This window comes from Phoca vitulina, unplaced genomic scaffold (assembly GCF_004348235.1).
Source record: "Phoca vitulina isolate PV1807 unplaced genomic scaffold, GSC_HSeal_1.0 scaffold76, whole genome shotgun sequence".
Taxonomy (NCBI): domain Eukaryota; kingdom Metazoa; phylum Chordata; class Mammalia; order Carnivora; family Phocidae; genus Phoca; species Phoca vitulina.
Window position 1 is genome coordinate 5,498,754 of NW_022589779.1, and position 23,189 is coordinate 5,521,942.

Below are 23,189 nucleotides of genomic sequence, written 5' to 3' on the forward strand. Positions count from 1 at the left end.
CTTTCTCCTTGGGGCCGATGACTTCAGGGTCCTATTCTCTACAGCCACACTGATATACTTATCTGAGAGCTGAGAGGCCATTAGTGAATATGCCCAAGAAGTGGTCATGTTAGTTTGTGACCAAAGGAGTAGAGAGGAGCATCTTGGGAAATATTCATGGAAAGAGACCAAACATTGGTCGAATCACGATGTCTCTGCTATTGTGAGAGGGAAGGAATTATAAGAACATGGTGTCTACAAGGATAAGAAGGTAGAAAAACAATGACCAACAGAGATTGTTCTCAGACTCCCTATTTCGGCCTGACGTGACTTTGCTGGGAGGCGGGAGGAGGGTGCGAGCGGGCCCCAAGGCCGTCGTCTCCCATACTCCACAACAGTAGCACCCCACAGAAGCAGCAAGGCCTGTCCTAAAAGCAGTGAAGACCCAGGGCTGGTTTCATGAGATGACAGCAGTGGCACCTGGCACCTGTGATGGGGGCACAATGGCATCACAGAGTCTCCCTGACCTGAGCTCCAACAGCTCTGCTGCCCAGGGGTGGCCAAGCTCCCTGGAGACACCTGCTGTCATGCATCACTTGTAGGGGCAAGAAGAAACCAACGTATGGCCGTGGAGGCCTTGGGTATCAGACAAGATGGGAAGGACCTGTTTGAGGGTATGTAGGACTGGGGACTCCCAGAATTCACTGGGGAGGCAGGGGTGAGTCTCTGAACAAGGCTAGAAAGTCCAGTGTATTATATGAAATATTACAGAGAAATTACCCCCATTTTCATCCCCGGGTGTGGGCTGAGGAAAGATGTCTTAATGGGCTACGTGGGCGATGTTGGTTAAATGATTACTCTTTCCAGGAACAGTTTACATTTTAACAGGGACTTCCTGTAGACCATACATTAACCCCTGTACATGAACATTTCCCCCTGGTTGTTTAGAGGAGGCCTGGGCTAATACATCTCCATTTGGGCCCCCATTGGGCTCTACTTCTCTAGTTTTTCCAGGGTGGAAGGCCCTGCATGTGGTAAGGTGGCTCTGGGTTAGGAAAGGTAGTATCTGTAGTATTTAAACATACGTTTCTAGTCCTGAGCTGCTAACCCCAAAGTCGTCTTTCCACCCACTTCAACACCAACCTCCCCCCACTAGTGCACAATGGGAACATCTTCACGTGGTCCTGCAAAGGATTACAATGAATAAATGCTATGAATATAATGCCATTAGGTAGGTATAAAAAGTACATCCAGCCATTTAATTTTAAGCTTAGAAGGATAAAGGTCACAAAGGTCAGTCTTTGGCCTGATATTTGCTAACATTCTCCTTATTAATGTATGTACATCACATAATGTAATAAGCAGAGATGTGTTCAGTTTCACCAAATATGGAAATAAAAAATGATTTCAGCAATATCCTTATATACTCATACTAAGTGATAAGGACTTATTACCGAATGGTTTTAAGATGATAACCTAAGTGTCAAATAAGTATTTAGAATGAATTGGCAGGTTCAGAGGACTTCCAAATCAGCCCTACCACTTTATTTATTTTTTTTTTTAAGATTTATTTATTTGAGAGAGAGAGGGAGAGCACGCATGAGCAGAGTGGCAGAGGGAGAGAGAATCCTCAAGCAGACTCCTCATTGAGCACAGAGCCTGACACAGGGCTCGATCCCAGGACTCTGAGGTCATGCTTTGGGCCGAAATCAAGAGTTGAAATCAATAGCCCCAGCCCTACCACTTCAAAGAGAAAGCTGGGGCCTAGGTAGGCAAAATTTTTGTTCCAGGTTACCCAGCAAGTGCTGGCCAACCTTGGTCTAGAACCTGTCTCTCTACTCCTCAAAGTGAAGTCCTTCCCTTCTATAAGGCTCTGGAAATTAAGGTGAAGCTTGTCCCTCATTTTCTCCAGAATCTCAATTCCAGGGCAGTGGTCAATTCCCATTTTTACTGTCCCACCCACCGCGATCCTTCCAAACTACCACATCCAAGCCTGCAGCATAGATGGGGCACTATGTAAAGGGGCACCCCATTATATACTCTCCACCGTCACATTCCCAGAAACACCTTACCCAGCTCAAAATCCACCCTATCTGTTATGGTCTGGAATATTTGTTACAGCACAAGCCCCCTCTCCACATCCTGGCCTTCAAGATGCACACACAACAACACATGTACACACACATGCACACCAAGTAGCTTTCCATTTAGTGAGAGCACAAATTACACGATCACTAAGGAAAATGACCTTGCTCCACAGTGCTAAAGATGACAAGGAGTCTGTAAAGATAAAGAATGAATTCCTCTGTTCCCTACGGGACATGTAATCGCAGCTTAGGCACCTCTCTTAGAACAGCTGGACATCTGGATGCAATTTCAGATGGGAGCCATATAACTGCCCTTTGGTACTAATATGATCTTTTTTTTTTATTATTGTTGCTAAGGCTATGAGCAGGAACCAATCATGGACTTATTCTCCTGACATTGCTTATAGTCAGCCAAGAATAAATCTTCTGCCTTCTCTGAACTTGCTAGCAGTTAGAGAAACAAATGTGTCATATTCCCAGGCCCCTGAATGGCTGAAGACAAAGGCCATTTTAAATGAGAGCCCTCCTTTTAAGAACTATTAAACTGAACCACTCCAAGAGACTTGAGAATTGCCAGGATGTGAAGCCAAGGTCCCTCTGTTGCCTCTATGGAGAAAAATTGGGTTCTAACTCCCTCTGTGACTGCACTTTGGAGAACAGATGCTCCACCCAGATGATGGTGTTTGCAGGAGTGGAAGAAAAGGACAACATCCGAGGAAGCTGAAATAGTAACGGGACAGTTACTGTCCAACAAGGTGAATGAAGTGTAATAAATCTTGGGATATGGAACCCCAAAAGGATAAGACTATTTGCGAGTTTGAGAGGCTACACAGTAAGTCTTTTGCACAGAAAAATGTCACCTGTCATCTGTGTATATTTTCTAGATCACAGCCCTTGCTGCCATTCTTCTGTTAAACCTCTATCTCACCCGTGGGTTCTCATTGACCACCTCAACCCTTTCCAAAAACCAGTGACATAACCACAAACGAGCAAGAGCCAGCCCTCTGCAACTCTGCACCTACTCCAGAGGGTGACACATCTGCCCAAATCTTCATTGATGGCACCAGAGGATCTATTTCTGAAACCATGGATTCAGAAGCATTCAAAAATATTGATGAATAAACATACAACCAGCATGATGGTAACGAACAAGACACTAGGCATTGGGAAAAAAATACCCAACCCCAACTCCAGAGCAGGTAAACTAGAAGTCTCTGGGTGTGGGATTCAGGTACTGATATTTTTAAAAATCTCCCCAAGGGATTCTAAAGCACAGACAGTGTTGAGAACCACAGGCCTAGCACAATATGGAGCCCTGAGGACTACGGCCATGTGGGTAGTACAATACTGTTCCAAAGTCAATGACCTTCCAGGCAGAGCTTATAAAGGTAGAATTGCAAAATCAGCATGAAACCTGGTGTTTTTTATTTTAAAATATGGCCCCAAAGTGTTTGACATTTCTTCCATCAAAAGGTAGGGTGCATCAAAAATAAATTCAAAATGGATGAAAGACCTAATGTGAGACAGGAAACCATCAAAATCCTAGAGGAGAACACAGGCAGCAACCTCTCTGATCTCACAATAGCAACTTCTTACCAGACACACCTCACCAGAAGCAAGGGAAACAAAAGCAAAAATAAACTATTGGGACTTCATCAAGATAAAAAGCTTCTGCACAGCAAAGGAAACCATCAACAAAACTAAAGGCAACTTACAGAATGGGAGAAGATATTTGCAAATGACATATCTGATAAAGGGTTAGTATCCAAAATCTATAAAGAGCTTATCAAACTCGATACCCAAAAATAGATAATCCAGTTAAGAAAGGGGCAGAAGACATGAATAGACATTTTTCTAAAGAAGACATCCAGATGGCAACAGACACATGAAAAGATGCTCAACATCACTCATCATCAGGGAAATATGAATCAAAACCACAATGAGATACCACCTCACACCTGTCAGAATGGCTAAAATTAACAACACAGGAAACAACAGATGTTAGCAAGGATGCAGAGAAAGGGGAACCCTCTTAAACTGTTGGTGGGAATGCAAACTGGTGCAGCCACTCTGGAACACAGTATGGGGGTCCCGCAAAAAGTTAAAAATAGACCTATCCTATGACCCAGCAAATGCACTACTAGGTATTTACCCAAAGGATACAAAAATACAGATTCGAAGGGGTACATGCATCCCAATGTTTATAGCAGCATTATCAACAATAGCCAAACTATGGAAATAGCCCAAATGTCCATCTGCTGATGAATGGATTCTTTTTGGTATATATATAGGATAGAATATTACTCACCCATCAAAAAGAATGCTATCTCACCATTTACAACATTTTGGAGGAAGCTAGAGTGTGTTATGTTAAGCAAAATAAGACAGAAAAAGATAAATACCATGATTTCACTCATCTGGAATTTAAGAAACAAAACAGATGAACACAGAGGAAGGAAGAAAAAAAAAAGAGAGAGGGAGGACACTATAAGAGACTATTAACTACAGAGAACAAACTGAGGGTTGCTAGAGGGGAGGTGGGCAGGTGATGGGCTAAATGGGTGATGGGGATTAAGGAGGGCACTTGTGATGAGCTGGGTGTTATATGTAAGTGATGAATCACTAAATTCTGCCCCTGAAACCAATATTACCATATATGTTAACTAACTAGAATTTAAATAAAAACTTGAAACCAAAAGAAAAAAAACAAAGGTAGGGTGTGTGTCCTTTTCTCTCAAATATGGGTGGATCTTTGACTGTTTCATCAAAAAAATATACCAGAATCAATGCTATCTTTGTTCTAAGGCTACATCATAAAAGGCAATATGATTTCCACCTTGTGGGCTTGGGTACTCATTTTGGAGCCCTGATGCCCCAAAGAAGTCCAACCGCCTTAGCCACCATGTCATAAGGAAGATCAGGCTACACTGAGAAGCCACCTGCTGGGACTCTTCTTGATGCTCCACCCAAGTTCCCAGTCACCATCAGTGTCAACTAAATAACTGAGAGATTGACAGATCGTCTACAAAATCTGGGACTCGAAAGCATCAAAGTAAATAAGTGTACTGGAGTAATGTCTCTGAATTTTCCCATCAAACACTCATTTTCCAGTTTTCCTCCAAATTTAAGATCACTCTTACTTTAAGCAATCAATGAAATTACAAGAGTCTGAAGCTACATCATGAGCTTTTCTTGTTCTGAATAGTGGCTACATTTGAAATGAAATAGAAAAAATACTCTGAAAATGCAAGGAAAAGGTCTGTAACAAAATCCAAAAAGGAATATCCATGTCCTAATCCCTGGAACCCATGGATGTCACCTTATTTGGAAAAAAGGTCTTTGCAGATGTAATTGAGTTAACGATCTTAAGATGAAACATTCCAGAATTATACAAGTGGGAACTATATTCAGTAACAAATGTCCTTGTAAGAGATACACAAGAGAGTTAACAGACAGAAGGGGAGCAGGCAATGTGACCGATGAGGCAGAGATCTGAGTGAGGCAGCCATACATCAGGGATTGCTTACAGCCACCAGAAGCGGAAGAGGCAAAAACAAATTCTCCTCTAGAGCCCCAGAGGGAATGTGTCTCAGTCAACACCTTGATTTCGACTTCTGGCCTCCAGAACCGTGAGAGAGTAAATCTCTATTATTCTAAATCAAAGTTTGTGGTGATTTGTCATAGCAGCCACAGGAAATTAATATAGTTGGGAGAAAAAAAAATTCCTAATCAAAATGTTCTGCTTCTACAGAAGGACAAAATTTAATAAATTGCAGTTTTATTCTTTATTACTTGTCTCCTCATGCTTCTACCTAGAAGATAGATTTCAGTTCAAAATATCATTTCTAATATAAAAATGTCAAATTACTATTGTTATTTTTCTATATGTTTAATGTTTCCATGCTTGTCTTTTAAATATGATCTCACAGTGATTTTTTAGGCTGTATTTATCAGCAACCTAAATAGAGTACAAAGTAAAGGGCTTGACTGAGCATTCTAAATTCTGCAGATGTTTCACTTAAATGCTGTGAGGTGAGGAGTGGAGAGCAGCGCACTATACAGAAAGGATAAGAAGAATGATAACCTTTCTGTAAAGTATATGACTCATAGGGCAATGTCTGTAGACATGCTTTAAAAAGGCTGTCTCAAATCCCAATAGCAGGACATCCTACAAAATGACTTACCAGTATTCCTCAAAACCATGGAGGCCAGCAAAAACGAGGAAAGTATGAGAAATTGTCACAGCCAAGAGGAGCCTAGGGAGACATGAACACTAAATGTAATGTAGTATCCTGGAACAGAAAAACATTAGGAAAAATGTAAGGAAATCTGAATAATGACTTCAGTTCAAGAATAACATATCATTATTGGTTCATTAATTCCAACAAAAGTACCATACAAACATAAGGTATTAATAAACAGCTAAAAATGGGTGCTGGACATAGGGGCACTCTGTGTCCTCCTATCTTCTCAATTTTCCTGTAAATGTAAAACTGCTCTAAGCAATAGTCTACTAAAATACCGCACGCGGCGCGCGCGCGCACGCGCGCACACACACACACACACACACCTGTCTCTATCAATATTCATATTTCAAATAAGAAACTAAAGTTGAAGGAAGTGAAACATTTAATACAAATCAGTAATGTTGAGGAAATTTTCTCGACTACTTCCCAGAATGCTGGTGCACGTTGCAAAGAATTATTTAATAAAGCTTTTTGCCCTTAATTATTGGCGATGTTCTTAAAAAGGAACACCACCAAAAAACTTTTCCGGAATTACAAAAAAAAATAAAAGGAAAGAAAGAAAAGGAAAAAACAGCTGGTTCTGCTTGCAGTCTAGTTTCCAGGACTAACTGGCGTGCCATCTGCTCGCAGCACAGAGTGGTAACCATGGTTCACGTGTCACACCAGCGTGCGGTGTTAGGAAGTTTGCCCCAACACGCCTGGACAACTTAGCTTCCGCGCAGGTTGCAGGGGGAGGGGGTGGCGGCAGCGGCGTCCAGAGTCTGTATATCGTTTTTTCCAAACTCCATCTGCTTTCCCCTCCCCTGGCTGTGCCCGCGGTCTCCCAGCGCGGCAAGCTGAGGGGACCGGAGCGGGCCTTTTATGCATAACAAAAGAGCCCTCCTCCTCCTTCTCCCGCCGCCCCGCGCCGCCCCCACCTTGGCTTCCCGCGGCCTCCCGGGCCCGCGTCCCCGGCAGGAATTGGCTCCCGGGCTCGAGGTTTCCAGGTACCCGGAAGGGGGAGGGGGCTGAGGCGGCAACAATTGGGCGGGTGAGGGCCAAACGCGCGGCCGGGAGCGCCAAGACTCCGAGGGGCGGTGAGCCCGGGCCGTGCCGCCACGGGATTGGCCGGGACCGCCCCGCCGGCCGCCGCTGATTGGTGGATTCTCAAATTCGGTCTCAAGGCGCCAGAGGAGGTGTTTTAGCGGGGACTGTGATCCAGGGCTGGAGCGCTGGCGCTACCCGGACGCCGCGGGGTCCCGGCCAGCTCAGGGCAGTCGGAGCGGGGATCTGCGCGCCTCACTTTCCCCGCCCGATGTCGCCGCCCGTCTGCTGATCGCCTCGCCCCGCTGGTCCCGCGCCGGTGTGGGGTCGTGGAGGTCCCCAGAGGCAGGAAGCCTCCTTCTCAAAGTGGGAGTAAGTAGCGTGCGGCCCTAAGCTCTGCAAGGAGGCGGGAATTGGGGGGAAAGGGGACACCCCCGCCCAGGCTGCCAGCCTGCCACCGCTCTCCCCTGCTGGCGGGGATCGAGGCATTTCTGCGGCCGGACCAGGCGTGCGTGGGGTGTCCTGGTTCCAGCTCTCCCTCCCGTGGAGCAGTAGAAGGGACTTGTCTTTCCTTCGAAATCTGGGGGATTCATTGGGAGAGTTTATCCTTGGGGTCCGCTTGGAGGCCTGGGAAGGGGCTGCGCTAAAAGCTGAGTGGGTTTGGTCTGGCGATCAGGTTTCCTTCCCCCCTGATTCAAAACCCCCTCAAAGCCGAATTCCTCCCAGTTCTTTGCGCCAAAATTAACTGACCCAGGAGACCCTGTACTTTCTGACAGATTTGCCCTACACTCTCCTGACTTGGTAACTTTGTCTGGTGCTGTTGCTTTTCATAAAAAATTACCATTTTTGTCGATTTTTGTTTTCTTCCCAGGTTTTTAGTAATTTCCAAGCACACTTTAAGGGCTCGTGTTCATTCAAGTGCATTTTAGAGTTGGGGGATGGCTACACTCCTGGAAATTCCTAGGATGAGTTTAGGTCGGGGAAGTTCATGTTCATGAGCAGGTAATAAATAGATATTTTTGTTGGAGGAGAAAACATCCAACTGTAAAATCACTTTCTAATGTAATTGTGCATTACAGATGGAGGTAAATTGTTTAACACTAAAAGACCTGATCAACCCCAGGCAGTCCAGACTAGATTTTGCAATTGAAGATGGGGAAAATGCGCAAAAGGTAAGTGCACTTAAATACCTTAAAGCGCTAACATATTTAGGATGGTGATGTCTAATTCAATGAACTGTTCCAACATAACACTTGTACTTGTCTTATAAACGTAATAATTAATTTTGATTAACATTATAGAAATATACTTTCTTTACAATGAAGGCATTCAAACCATTATTGTTGAGTTTCCCACTCAACAATTGTGCAGTGGAAAGAGGCTAAGTTAGATGTAATGTTGGAACCAATTTACATGAATCAAAGATGTGCTGGACACTGCAATCAAAAGTTTATAATACTTATAGTTGTCAAGAGTGGAATTAGCTAATGCTGCACAGGAACGTGAAGCCTTAGTTCCCAAGAAATAAGATCTATACCTTATACTGTAATGCTGGATTATTAAAGAGCTATGAAATGTTCTTCGTACCAATGATCCAGCTCCTAGTGGCTGTTCCATTCACCCAAAATTATGACCTGTGTCTCCCATATATAGGGAGATAAAATGACTTAGCCCACTAAGCATACTCTAAATAATTTGACAGTGCTACTGCTGGTTTTGTACTAAGCCTTTCCCTCCCTTTTTCCACCCCTTGTGATTTTTAAGACCTTGGTTGAGTCTTCAAGAAACATAATGAAATAAAGTGGCCATAGTAATGTCTAAACTATCACCATACCCTCATCAGCACAACCACACTCACCAGCCAGTGCCCTACTGAAAAGGTACAATAGCTCGTTAGTGAATGTCTAAGCATTTTTAGGCAGAAGCCAAATAGATAGAGCAAACCCAGATATAGAAGCTTTGCATGCAAATCTGAGCATAGCAACTTTCTTGGGCATTGAACTTCTCTAGGTTCCTAGTCTTATTTTTAGGCTTCGCATCAACAGTGAAACTGCCTGGTTGCAAAGCACCTGTTATGTGAACCTTTGAAGAATACTTGACAACTGTTCATTTTGGATAGGTGTGCAATTGTATATTTTTTGTAGATTGTTGTTCCTAGCATTCAAAAATTTTTTGTTAGGAAAAGAAGTATACCAAAACATTATTGGTTCCAAGAGGACTTTCTAAAAATTACCTAAGCCATATGAGGGTGGAAATGCCCAGACTTTAAAATGTATATTGAGGGTTTTGGCTTTGAGAGTTTCGGAGCAAAACTTTTTGTTTTCCTTTATAATTCAGATGGAATAGCCTTGAAAGATTGTGTATACACTTATATAAAGCCTGAGTCAGGGTCCACTTCTTTCCTTCTGGGTCAGTGGTTTTTTTATCAAGTGCCTTCCACAAGGGCACTCTACTCTAGTTAGCATCAGTGAGTGCTGTGTCCAGTTGATCTTTCCCATTTTAATGCATGCTGAGAAAAACTCAAATCACTCAAAAGAGACAGGAAAAGCAGTTAAAATGTTTGAAATGGAATGTATGAGCAGAGATGATTTTACGTCTCAAAGAGAAGGAAAGGAATGAGAACAGTGCTTCTGCCCAGATACTGGAGGGGTTTTGTCTTTTTCACCTTGCAATGTAGTAAAAGAAGGAGGGTTTCTAGGGATGGCGAGAACATGGGATTTGCAGTAACAGAGATCTGGGTTTGATTTCCTGCTCTGCCATTTATTAGCTCCGTAACCTTGAACTAATATATTTATACAGTCACTCAATAAATATTATGTTCCAGGTGCTGGGACACAGCGGTTTAGGTTTCCTCACCTCTCTCAACCTGTTTTTTTCCTCCGTAAATTGGAGCTAATAAATAGCACCTCCCTCTTTAGGTGTTTGTAACCCAGTAACACATACTGTTTACACTGTCCTCAGTGGAACTGACAACCCAAAGCCAAACATGTTGGCCCTGCCCTCACTTACCTGAGAGACTTTCAGGGTCTCAGATGCAAAACTAACCAACTGTACTGTGATTTGGTAAGTGCCATTGTAGGAGCAGGGACAAAATGTTTGGCAAAATAAAGGAGGAAGAAATAAATTCACAGGGAATTCTGGGAGATTTGGGAAGCTTCACAGAGGAGGTAACATTTGGGCTAAGCCTCAATGGCTGAGGACATTCAACCTACAAAAAAACAAGAGTGAGCGAGAAGGACATTGTAGGCAGAAGAAACAACATGAGGTGTAGGCATTCGAGTAATGTTCAAGATATTCACAGCTAGTGGTGCTGCATTGTTGCTTGAAACCCTCTGAGGGATGCCCGGTACAGTGTTTTGTGGGTCATCTGGAGTTGAGAGGATTTCTCTTTTTTTACTTTCTGCACATTTGTCAACAGTTATAAGTACTGTATTATGCACACACCTTCTTGCTACTTACGGAGAAATCTTTTTAAATATATAAGAGTTTTCTATTTCATTACCCAAGTTTACCGAGTCCAGTTATGAGATAATAAACAAGTTGTTTACAGTGCATTTGGGGAGGACAAAAGAAAATGGATGGTTTGGCACACAGGGGTGAGCAGTAAGAATTGAGCTGTCAGAGTGCTTTGTGAAGGAGATAATGCCTCACAAGGGCTTGAAGGAATGAATGCTAACTTAAGCAAGTGGAGAGGAAGGGAACTGGTAAGGAGTAGAAATAAGCAGGTACATTTGGAGACAATGCCCAGACTGGGTGGGCACAGGTTTTCTTTAAATGTCACCCATGACTTTTAGGAGTGATGAAGAAAAAAGGTAAGTTAGGTTTGGACTAAATCTTTGTTCCTGTATGAGTATAGGTAGATAAATATGTGCAGGAGGCACGGGTTGCATGATTTTGGAATTCATGAAAAGTCCTAGCCAGATACAAACTTGGGAACTGTCAGCATACAGGTTGGTTTTAAAGCCATGGACATGAGATTGGGTGAACTATCCCAGAGAGAGCGAACAGAGAGGAGTGGAGGGTGGAGGTTTTAAGAGCAGAAAAAGAGGAACCAAGGAAGGAGACTGAGAAGAAATAGTCCAAGAAGTAGGAAGAGAACCAAGAGAGAAAGTGTGCTATTTCAGAAGGGCTGCGTGTTTCGTAGAGCAAAGAACAGTCAACAGTCTCAACCACGGCAGTGAGGTCAAATGAGGTGTTTTGCTATTGATCTGGCAAATGAGAGGTGACCTAGGTGAAAGCAGTAGATCAGAACAGCCTGGTGGTTTGAGGAACCCTTGGGAGATGGGCAGGGGAAAGCCGTTGGTATGGATTACTCATTCTAGAAAGTGTGCTCTGAAGGGAAAGAGAGTTGTTGGTCGATCGCTAGGAGACACTTCCTAACGTGTCATCTTTGCAGTGAGCTAGGCCTAAAGCATAGGTAGGGTCTCAAAGGGCGAAGCTTCACTGATAGCGTTAAAGACAAAGTCATGGTGTAGGGCAAGTTTGAAGAAAAGCAAGTGTACTGTTTGGGCAAAATGTGGAATAGGCATGAGATGGAACTGGAAAAGCAGTTGGCAAACTATTGCCAAGGGCCTGGACAAGGCTGATCATTGTATATGTTATTTGAGGGAACACGATCAAAGCTGTATCTGAGACATAAGCAGGACTTGAACCAAGATCTAACTACAAAGCCTCTCTCTGGCAGTATACAGCAGAGTTGACGTGCTGGTGTAGCTCATGATCACACACATCCATATAGCACTCACAAGTTACAGACCGCCTTCACCTTCCTCATCTGATCCCACCTTCCCAGCACTTCTATGGCAAGTAAGCCAGGCAATGTGGTCTCCATTTGCATATGAGAACTGGAGAGCCTGTTTCATGGGTTACATCTCCCCAGGCCCTCTCTGACCGAGGAGGTGACGTCCTGGGCTTTGCAGCTTAGATTTCTTGGCAGGCAGATCCGACATGGAGTCAGTGCACAGGAGGTTTGTTAGGGGGGGCTCTGGGGATCCGGGCCTGTGGGTGGGAGGGGAAGGCAGCAAAACTGGACAGAGGGAGAAGCAGATCTGCAACACGGTCTCAGGGGAGGTCTGGACTTTACCCAATTGGAAGTTCTAGGATGACCCCTCAGAGCCATCCTGAGTCATTCGTTCCTGAAGAGATCTCGGTGCAGCCCTGTGGCCACCACACAGCTGGGAAGCCTTGCTGGAAAGCCTCAGAGGTAGTTAACTTTAGTTGGAACCCCTTATTTTTTTGATAAGGAAACTTGAGCCCAGACGGAACAAGCAATTTGTCCAGGATCAAAAAGATACAGAGCTGAGACAAAAACCACGTTTCCAAATTCTAACTCCCCTTCCACTTGCACGGTGTCAGGACTGCAGGCTAGACAGACAGATGAAGCAGGGTCCGGTTAGAGTACTGTTGACTTTCTGCCCATCTGAGACCTCAGAATGCAAATTTGCATGGCATTTTTTTTTCCTTTTCGTGGAGGTATGCTACGGTCATAACCTAGCAGGTAACTAACTCCCCTCCGGCTTTAAGTTTTACTTAAACTGTAGTGTTGGAGGAAATAACGCATCTAAATTGTTCCTCCATAGGGAAAAAGTAGGAGCTCATCATTCCTGCGAGAATAGGTAGGTACCCTAGAGACAGTACGGAAGGAGGGTGGATCTCTGGCCACCTCAGCGCGCCTGGGCCACACCCTCTGCCACAGGGATGCTTTTTGGAAAACTAGATAATCAAGGCACCGTGTTCTTTCAGCATCTGTAAGGGAAAGGCATTGTGCCAAAAATTGTGAGGACGGAGACATGTGGAACTTCCTCCCTGACCTCCGGAAGTGCACACTCTCATTAATGAGTCAAGATACGCACCTGATAAAACTAATGATGTAATGTATGGGGATTAACATAACAATAAAAAAATTAAAAAAAAAAAAAAAAGATACGCACCTGAGAAGTTAGATAGCAATATGACGTGCTATATCATATTAGCTCTGAGTGCCCAGAATGAACAGTAAGAAAGAATGGGACAGAGGGGAACAGGTAACAGCTAAGTTTTATTGAGAGCTTGCTATGTGCCAGGAACTATTCTAATAGTCCTTGCGGTTGGTATGTTTATGAACTTCATTTTCAGTGGAGAGAATTAAAATACAGTGAAGACAAGCAGCTTGCTCCCACTCAGGCTGCTGCAAAGTAGCCGAGGCAGGTAAGCGGGCCTAGAGCCTGCCTGCAGAGCTCCTTCCCCTTCCTGCCTCTCCGTAGGTGCCAGTGGGGATCAGTGGCCTGCTGGGTACCTTTTGTGGGAGCTGTGGTAAAGATAACTTCCTCCTGGTTTGCACCCAGGACAAGCTCATTTCTAGATGCAGGATTTCAGAAACGTCTCCTGGCCGCTGTTTCTTGCATACCAATGACTTTTATACTGACTGAAGGGCGTATGTGACCTCAGGCAAGTTATTTAACCTCTCTGTGCCTCAGTTTCTTCATCTGTAGACTGGAAAAATACTAGCACCTAGGTCACAGGATTGGATGAGTTAACAGACATAAAGTACATAAAATGGGGTGTGGACCATAGTAAATACTCAATACTTTCCCTTCAGAGTTCCCTTGTAGAAGACTTCATCAGAATTGCACACTAGTAGGGACGTGTCAAGAGATGTGCGTAGATGAAGTTTCCAGGCTGGCAGCTTATTGCCGCTGTGGTGGGAAATTGTCACCCCCGTCCCCACCTCCCTTCCTTCCAGTGACACTGGGGCAGAGCCTCACCATGGCCAGCTGGCAGCTTCTGCTGATCCAAGGAACAAGAGTTGGCCCTGCTAACACAAACTCCAGTTGCTCCCAATCTTTTTTGCCTCTCTTCATATGTTGCTCATTTATAGGAAAGCACCTTTTTTAAACCGCTGCCCAGCCAAAATGCAAGCATGCAGTTGCTATAGAGTGATACGTGTATAGGAAAAGGAATGACAAATGTTTAACGCATCCGCCTTCATCATTATGTAAGTTACGATTGCCTGGAGGTGAATTCTGCTGCAGAAAGAGCAGAATCTTTCCGTTTTCAGACGGCAAATCCTTACTTCCGGGGAAAGAAACTTGTTTTCATTACTTGGTAGTTCCAAATGTGGCTTTCATATACTTAGTCCCTCTTCATAGTGGACTAAGGAACATAATGGATCCATCATTGATCTTTTCTTATAATTATCTGAGATGGTCTACTCAAAGTGTGGTCTGGGGGCATGGGCTAGTCTACAAATTATTACTAAACTGCAAAAAATTAAGAACAGAACTTGAGAGTCAAGCACTTGGAAAGCTCTGTAGCAATTTGATCTAAGCCTATGATCAGAGGTCTCTTCCTGTTGAATGGACTGTAGGTTGTTTGAGTGACAAACGCAAATGGAGAGCCACAGGTGGTGGAAGTTGCATGTGAGTCCTATGAAGTAAAACCACGTATCAGTATATGGGGGTTTGGAAATAAAAAACCCTGGCCCTTCACCACAGATAGTTTGAGAAGCACTGCTCTAGGGGAATTACAGCCCTCCAGGTTGGTTTGAAATGCGGCATTTTGTTGGATACTTTTCCATTGGTCCTACTACTAATTGCTATATTAGCACTGGTGAACACTGAACGAAAAAAGCAAAATTGTGCTGCACTAGTTAGTACAAACCTGTAAATAAAGAAGCAGTATGGACTCAACCCACAGTTGCCCTTATCATCCCCAACTATTACAAGCATCTACCAGTGACAGATACACTCATGACTTTGTCCACAGAGATGCATGAGAAGTATGTTTAAAATAGGTAAATGAGGGACACCTGGGTGGCTCTGTCAGTTAAGCATCTGGCTCTTGATTTCGGCTCAGGTCATGATCTTAGGGTCCTGGAACCAAGCCCCACCTCAGGCTCCACACTTGGCAGGGAGTCTACTTGAGACTCTCTCTCTCCCCCTCTTCCTTTACCCCTCCCCCTGCTCGCTCGCTCTCTCTCTCTCTCAAATAAATAAATTAAATCTTAAATAAAATTTTTTAAAAAGTAGTAGATGATGATCATTTTCTCGCTGAACCACTCTTGGATTCCACAAATCCCTCTGTCTATTTTCATTAGTCCTAGCCTGATATTTTTCAGCCCTGAACATATGGTCTCTTTGTATCTTTATGTCTTGGTGAATCATGGGAACAAAATGCTCTTAGCTTATACCTGCCCTTTCTCTTTCTTGCTAAAAGGTCTCTCTTTTTTTTTTTAAATAGGAAAATATATTTGTTGATCGCTCAAGGATGGCCCCGAAGACTCCAATAAAAAATGAACCAATTGATTTATCAAAGCAAAAAATCTTCACTCCAGAAAGAAATCCCATTACTCCAGTTAAGCTTGTTGACAGACAGCAGGCAGAACCATGGACCCCCACAGCTAACCTGAAGATGCTCATTAGCGCCGCCAGCCCGGACATAAGAGACCGGGAGAAGAAAAAGGGACTGTTCAGACCCATTGAAAACAAGGATGATGCCTTTGCAGACTCTCTGCAGGTAAACAGGCTGTACTCCTCAGGCTTTATAGAACTTTTAAATTTTTACTTGATTATTTAAGTCATAGAATTCTCAATTCTTCAGTTACTACTGAGCCAAAAGCAGTATTAAACTTCATGTCTTCTTTCTTTTTTTTTTGCTATTGGGGTGATTTAATGGCATATCAAATGTCTGTAATGGTAAAATACCTTTAGGTAAGCAGTATCTTTCATCCACAAATCCCTGCTATTTATAGATATCAAAATATATCAAAACTTAATATCTTATTTATAGCTGAAATGGAATTCTTACTCTGTCTCATTTTTTTCATAATGAATGCTTTTTTCTCTTCTGTATGCTACTCCCTTGACTATTCCCAGTACACATTTTAAAAATGACAATTATTGGGATGCCTGGGTGCCTCAGTCAGTTAAGCGTCTGCCTTCGGCTCAGGTCATGATCCCAGGGTCCTGGGATCGAGTCCCTCATCGGGGCTCCCTGCTCTGCGGAGAGCCTGCTTCTCCCTCTGCCTCTCTCTCTCTCTGTCTCTCATGAATAAATAAATAAAATCTTAAAAAAAAAAAAAACTTGCAGTGTTCTTAAAAAAAAATGACAATTATTTAAGCAAAACTATTTAATAATTTTGATTTAATGAAGAAGATTAGACTTTTTTTATGCTGCTGCAAATTGTAATTTTGCTCCAATTTTGAGGGCAATAGTTTATTTTAAACTTGGGAAATTTCCTTATTTTTATAGATGTTCAATTCTTTGGTTTGGGGCCTTAAAGTTAAATCATCTTTAAATTTTCTGTCCTCTGGGGAACCAGAGCTATTGAATAAACAGCATATCTATACTTTAAAAAAAAAAAAATCAGTGGCCAATAATTTTCACTCTCCCATCAAACTTCTTCCCAGATTTGCTAAGAAAAGTCTGTTATTTCTCCATTTTTCCTCCTCTTGGGGATTTTTTATGCTATAAAAATTACCAAAATGAAGAAATTGGGACAGGAGAAGAGAAAAAGATGTCCTGAATCTGGTTTGGGGTGCTAAAAATATTATGTACATGATAAGTATATTTTATATGATCAGATATTCTTTTTTTTTTTTTTAAAGATTTTATTTATTTATTTGACAGAGAGAGACACAGCGAGAGAGGGAACACAAGCAGGGGGAGTGGGAGAGGGAGAAGCAGGCTTCCCGCGGAGCAGGGAGCCCGATGTGGGGCTCGATCCCAGGATCCTGGGACCATGACCTGAGCCGAAGGCAGACGCTTAACGACTGAGCCACCCAGGCGCCCCGATGATCAGATATTCTATCCAAAGGTAGTAAGGACTCAGTTTAAGGAAGATACTCCTCAGTAATTTTTAAGAATATAAAGGGACTCTATGACCCAAAAGTTTGAGGACTACTGTTCTAGGGTATACATCTAGTAGTGAAATTATTAAGTCATTGGATATGCAAATATTCACAAAGTAATTGCTTTCCCAAGTGCTATTTTCACCCACCAATAATGTATGAACATTTATTGATCCACATCTTCTCTGACATTTGACGCTGTCAAATTTATTAATTTCTGCCAATCTAATGGGTATGCAGTTGTGTATTTTTGTGATATTCATTTGTTTTTCCTTGATTACTAATGAGGCTAAGCCTCTTTCACATGTTTATTGGCCATCACATTTTTTTTCCTCTTCTGTGAAGTGTCTCTTCATGTTCTTTGCTGATTTTTATTAGGTTCTTTTTCTCCATGCTGATATGTAAGAGTTTATTTTATAGTCTTAAAAATAAACCTTTATCAGTTCAATGTGTTACATTTCAATCTGGTGCTTATCTTTTTTTAAGTTGCTTGTTGTAATCAATTGTCCTTGAGCTATTTATTCAGTCCTTCTTGTTCTCCCAAGTTGGCAGGGCTATCTCTGTCATCTCTTTCTAGGCTCTCTTTTTGTTCCATTGGCCAATCTGTGTATCCCTACATCAATACCAGATTGTAATAAGCCTTGATTTCAGGTAAAGCAAGACTCAACTTATTTTGCTTCAGAGTATGTGGGCTATTCTTTGCCTTTTGTTTTTCCTTATATACTTCAGATTGGATTTTAATTGGAATTGCATTACATGTAGATTAATTTGAGAAGAATAAACCTGTTTATGGTACTGAGCTCTCCTATCCATGAAGACAGTATATTTCTCTAAGTTTTAAGTGCATTTCTCTAAGATCTAAGTTTTAATATTTTATGCAAATAGATTTTTGCTAGATTTGTTCCTAAAAACATTTGTTATATCTTTATTGCTATTGTAAATAATGTCTTTTCATTTCATTTATCTGTTACTACTGTATGACAATGCAAGTGATTTTTGAGATATATTGTTTTGCCTTTACAGCTACCTTGCAAATTCGCTTATTATTTTTAATAATTTGTCTGAGATACTTTTGAGTTTTATATATAAACAATCGTATCTTCTGCAGAATGAAAGTCTTGCTTATTCTTTTCTAATCCCTTGCCTCACTTTCTTTTTCTTGTCCTCATGCACTGGCTAGGATCTTCAATATGGTGTTGAAGAGGAACAGTGATAATGGGCATCCTTATCATTTTCCAGATTTTAAGGGAATGCTTCCAAGATTTTCCCATTAAGACATGTGTTTGCTGTTGGGTTTTTATAGATACACTTTTTATTAAAGAAGTTCTCCATTTCTAGTTTTCTAAGGGCATTTTTGAAAATCATGAATGGGTGTTAAATTTAGCAAAGGCTTTTTCTGAAAGCCATTGAGATAATCATATCACTTTTCTCCTTGAATCTGTTCATTGAAAAGCCTTTTACTTTCTTGGGCTTGAATTGAGCATTTTTCAAAATGGGTTGATGAGACAAGGATACTACTTTAGCGTACTTGCAATAAGAAAGAATAAGGAGGAGTAAGACTTAACTGCCCTTGTTCAGTTCCATCTACCCTTGGTCAGTTGTAAAAAATAAAACACTGGTGACACAATGCAGGCCAGTGGATCTCAGACTTCTATGTCAGTAGCAATCACCCAAGATCTAGGTTCTGATACATCAGGTCTGGGATACAGCCTGAGACTCTATGTCTCTAACAAGCTCCTGGTGATGCTGATCTAGTGAGCACATTAGTAGCAAGGGTGTAACAAGCCATTAACAACTTCATTTTTCATTTTTTAAGCTTTTAACCAAAAGACTCACCCTCAAGTTTCAAAGGAGAAAATATTCAGTCCAAAGAAAACAATCAGTAAAACATTAAGAAAATTGGATTAGGAAATATATTTTAACCAGAATCTAGCATGATACGGACTGGGATGTCCCCCTCACTTTGCCAATAACTCTCATTTCTCTATGCATTTCTCTGGCATTTTTCATGTAATTTCTCTATTAGGATGTTAACTATGACATCTCTCCCCTCCCTTTTGTCTGCCCTTTGTAGCTTGATGTGGTCGGGGACAGTGCTGTGGACGAATTTGAAAAGCAAAGGCCAAGCAGAAAACAGAAAAGTCTAGGACTCCTGTGCCAGAAGTTTCTAGCTCGCTATCCAAGTTATCCCTTGTCAACTGAGAAAACAACCATCTCCCTAGATGAAGTTGCTGTCAGTCTTGGTATGTATCATCAGATTACCTGCAGGCCTATCTCTAGTCACAGTGGGAAACCGGTTTCCTCCGGCAGGCCCAAGTCTTCAGATAGCTTCTCATTAAGTAAAGGGTGGGCTCTGAATGGTAAGAACAGAGGAGCAAGTCGAGCTTCCTCCTGTCATCAAATTTCTCATCCTTATGCATAGGATTCCAGGGAGTCTTCTGGGCCTGAGGGTCAAACAGAAATTTTTTTTTTGACCTTATAAAATATTTGTATAAAAAGACTCATTAAAAATTAATATCTCATTTTTAATTTCAGATTATTTCAGACAGACAAAAAACATTTAAAAATGCCTTGCTGTTTATTTTTAATAATGCTTCTAGAGTTCAGACCTGGTGTTATTTCTGTGATCAAACAGGATTTGAGAGCAAGAGCATTATGTTTGAAGCCATATACTGTGATATCCACAGCAAGCCTGCCAAACGAGGAGAAGCACATCTGGACATAACTCAAACAGCGAAACCTTATAACAAAGAGGAGTGCGTGTGTTCACATGGCTTGGGTGTGTGTAATGTGCGGTGGTGTATGGGCTGTAAACACTCACAGTGGCCTCAGAATAGAGACCCCTAGTGGACATGGATTGCATTTCGTCTCAGGGTAAACATACTGCTGACAATCTTTAATAAGCAGAAATCACAGAGATTTGAAGGTAGAGGGTGTCCCCTTAAAAAATAAGGAGGTTGTACATACAGAAAAAAAGAAATAATCAACTAAACAGGCTGTATGATAGATTATATTTTTAATTTATTTTTTTGGTTCTCTTTCTTCCCATAGCCCTGAGAGATGTGCCCCAGTAGATGATTGTCAATCTGAATTATTCAAACTGATGGCTAAAAATATTTTCAGCAAAAATGGAGATAATGAGGAAGCAATGGGTTGTGATAGAAAGACCATGGGCTGGGCTTTGGGTCAGATGGGGTTGGATTTGAAGCCCAGCTCTCCAATTTACAGACCGTGAGAGTTTTAAAAAGTTAATTAACCTTTTCCTGTCTATAACACAAGGATCATAGCACCTACCTTGCAGAAACTTAGCAAAGTTGGGGATAATCTCAGTGACATGCCTAACTCAGGGCCTAGCATGGGTAACTGTTACTGTTATGTGGAATAGTTTCTACTCAGCTCTTACTAGACCTCTCTCCGCCCTCCCCAAATTGTCCTCTCCACCTTTAGGAAGAGGAAGTATGGTGCCTTGGCTGGGGAGCCCAGAAGTAGAATACAGTATTTGGCATCAGTGCCAATGAAACAAGAAAGGGAAGGTTAGATAGAGGTTGGATAGAGGCTTAGGATACACCCATTCGAGGCACAGGGTCCTAGAAACTAGTCTTACAGAGGATGAGGGTAAAACAATAGCACACAGTGTCCTTCTCGCTGGGGTTCATGAAGCCATCTTTCTCCATGTACCAACTTCCATCCAGGGACCTTGCACTGATGTCAGTGTGAAGACAAAAGATTAGATGTCAGAAGGCTGTGTTACAGATCTGGGGGTTGGGGGTTCAGAAAGGAAGCTGGGCTCCTACTCTCATGTGAGCTACAGATGCCCATGTTATGGCTGGTTGGAGCAGAATTCCAGAGATTTTTGCAAACAGCTTCCTAATGCCTCATCATCACCCAGACCTGCAAAATGAACTTATCATCTCTCTTCCTGTGAGGTTCAAAAACAGGGTCTCTTCTCGGAAGCTATTTCAGGGGTAACTATTTCTTGGGGTTGAGTCTAAATTCCCTACTGTATCCCAGGTCACAAGCTATAAGAACATATGTTAACCTAGAATGTTCAGAGCATTTCAATCGCATTATTTCCCAGATTGTGGTCCCATGTAGCTTTGACCATGGGTATTACAGGTAAGAAATTAAAGAACTAGGGGCGCGTACGTGGCTCAGTCAGTTAAGCATCCAACTCTTGATTTCGGCTCAGGTCATAATCTCGGGGTTGTGGGATTGAGACCTGGGTCGGGCTCAGCGCTCAGCGGGGAGTCTGCTTGGGATTCTCTCCCTCTGCCCCCCACCCCCTGCTCGAGCACACTTTCTCTTAATAAATAAATAAATAAAATCTTTTTTTAGAAGAAGTTAAAGAACCAGGAGTGACTTTAGTAAATGGACAATAGCACAGATTTAGAAATGAGTTTATTGGGCTGAGAGATGTTCTCGATAAGCTCCATCAAGGACTAAGGAAAGCATGGTAATGACTGCTAAATCCTTGGGGGGACATAACTAATGCTATGACTAGGATTAATAGGATTGTGTTGATCCCAAAGAAAAAGAAGACTGGGTGCCAGGAAAAACCTTCCGGACAGAGCAAGCCCCAGAGTAACCCGAAGATCTGGAGACCTATGAAATGGAACTTTTTAGTGCACCAGCCGGTAGACAGTTAAACACAGTCCAGATTGAAAAGATGATTATCTAGGCAGGCAGCTGCCACATTGGCTTTTATCAGCACCACCTATTAAACACCCATTGTGCATATTAAACATTCATCTTACCTCCAAGTGGTCAGAATCTTCCTTTATTTTCCCTTCTTAGGATCTCTCTCCACTAGATGGAGATTTAACAGTTTGTATCTAATACAGAATAACAAAACAGCCCAGCATATGGCTGGCCCTGGGGTGTCTCAGTTGCATTCACATGACATTTCTAATGGGAAGGTTTATAGAATGTTACACTCTAAACAAGATGTGTTAATATATGAAAACAGACTGGAATAAAAAGCCAGGCAGATCTGGACAAGGGGCTGCACCATCCAGCAGGCATCTGAGGGTGAAGAACCTTTCAGGGTCAGGAGCCGATATGTTCTGATTGACTGTGAAATGCGTCTTCATGCATAGGAAAGAACTTTACTTCACCTCCAAAGTTTTCATCGTAATTTGGTCAGTTTTTTCTATTAAATCTTGGAAGGGTCAGAAGCTACGCTCACTGTCTGCTCTGATTATATAACAGCTCCTGGCAAGTGAGCAGAAAGAGGGCATCTTTGTAGCTGGACCAGTTTTCTGGGAGCTGCCTGGAGGCTTTTGCTATGGGGACTTAGATGAGAGCAAAAGAGCCAGTGGGTTCCAAAAGCCTAAGGGCCTGTTGCACAACAGGATGAGTCAGAGGAAAGTTTTAAAATCTGTTTCTACTGTGACCTCTCATGCTAGCAGGGATTTTGGGTATTTCCAATGCTGTGCAGGAAGTATTTAAGAATAATATACAAACAGTAGATAAAAGTGACACCCTATTGTAGACCCTGTACGTTTATGGCCACATTTAATCCTCATCACCTTATGAGATAAATACTAAGGCACAGAAAGATGAAGTAACTTCCGAGGATCACACAACTAGTAAGGGATAGAGCAGGGTTGATTCAAATCCAGGCAGCCTGACCTCCAAGCCCCCGGGCTTAACTGCTGTACATATTTTTGGTAAATGTGATAGACCGCTCATAATCCTGGCTATTTTGAGAGTGTTGGGAAAGTGGGTAGACAATCGATGAACTCCGTGGCCAGCCTGTATCGGACACGAAGAGTCTCTGTGCTTTATCGCTGGGCTGTTTGGGCCAAACGCCTGTGAATGGGAACAGAGGGACAGTTATCGGTGGCCAAGAGGAACAAAAGGAAACTCATATGTTGTTCAGCCGTGGCTGTAGCTTCCTCCAGCAACTTGAGAAGGGTGCCCAAGCTCTTGACACCTGAGTTTCCAGTGCAAAATAGGAAACAAAATATTTGCCATCTGCTTTCCTAACTGGGCCATTAAGAGAGTTAACAAGATAATTATTTCAC

At 42.4% G+C, this 23,189-nt stretch overlaps 1 protein-coding gene across 1 annotated transcript in view; it reads left to right on the forward strand.

The window, feature by feature from the left end:
* Nucleotides 1-7,516: 7,516 nt before the first annotated feature.
* Nucleotides 7,517-23,189, forward strand: part of E2F7 (E2F transcription factor 7) — a 38,556-nt gene continuing 22,883 nt past the window's right edge. Inside the window, exons 1-4 of the mRNA XM_032393768.1 lie at nt 7,517-7,708; nt 8,416-8,508; nt 15,554-15,829; nt 19,238-19,406. Of these exons, the coding sequence (XP_032249659.1) occupies nt 8,416-8,508; nt 15,554-15,829; nt 19,238-19,406 (538 nt within the window). The 5' untranslated portion in view covers nt 7,517-7,708. The remainder of the gene's footprint in view (nt 7,709-8,415; nt 8,509-15,553; nt 15,830-19,237; nt 19,407-23,189) is intronic.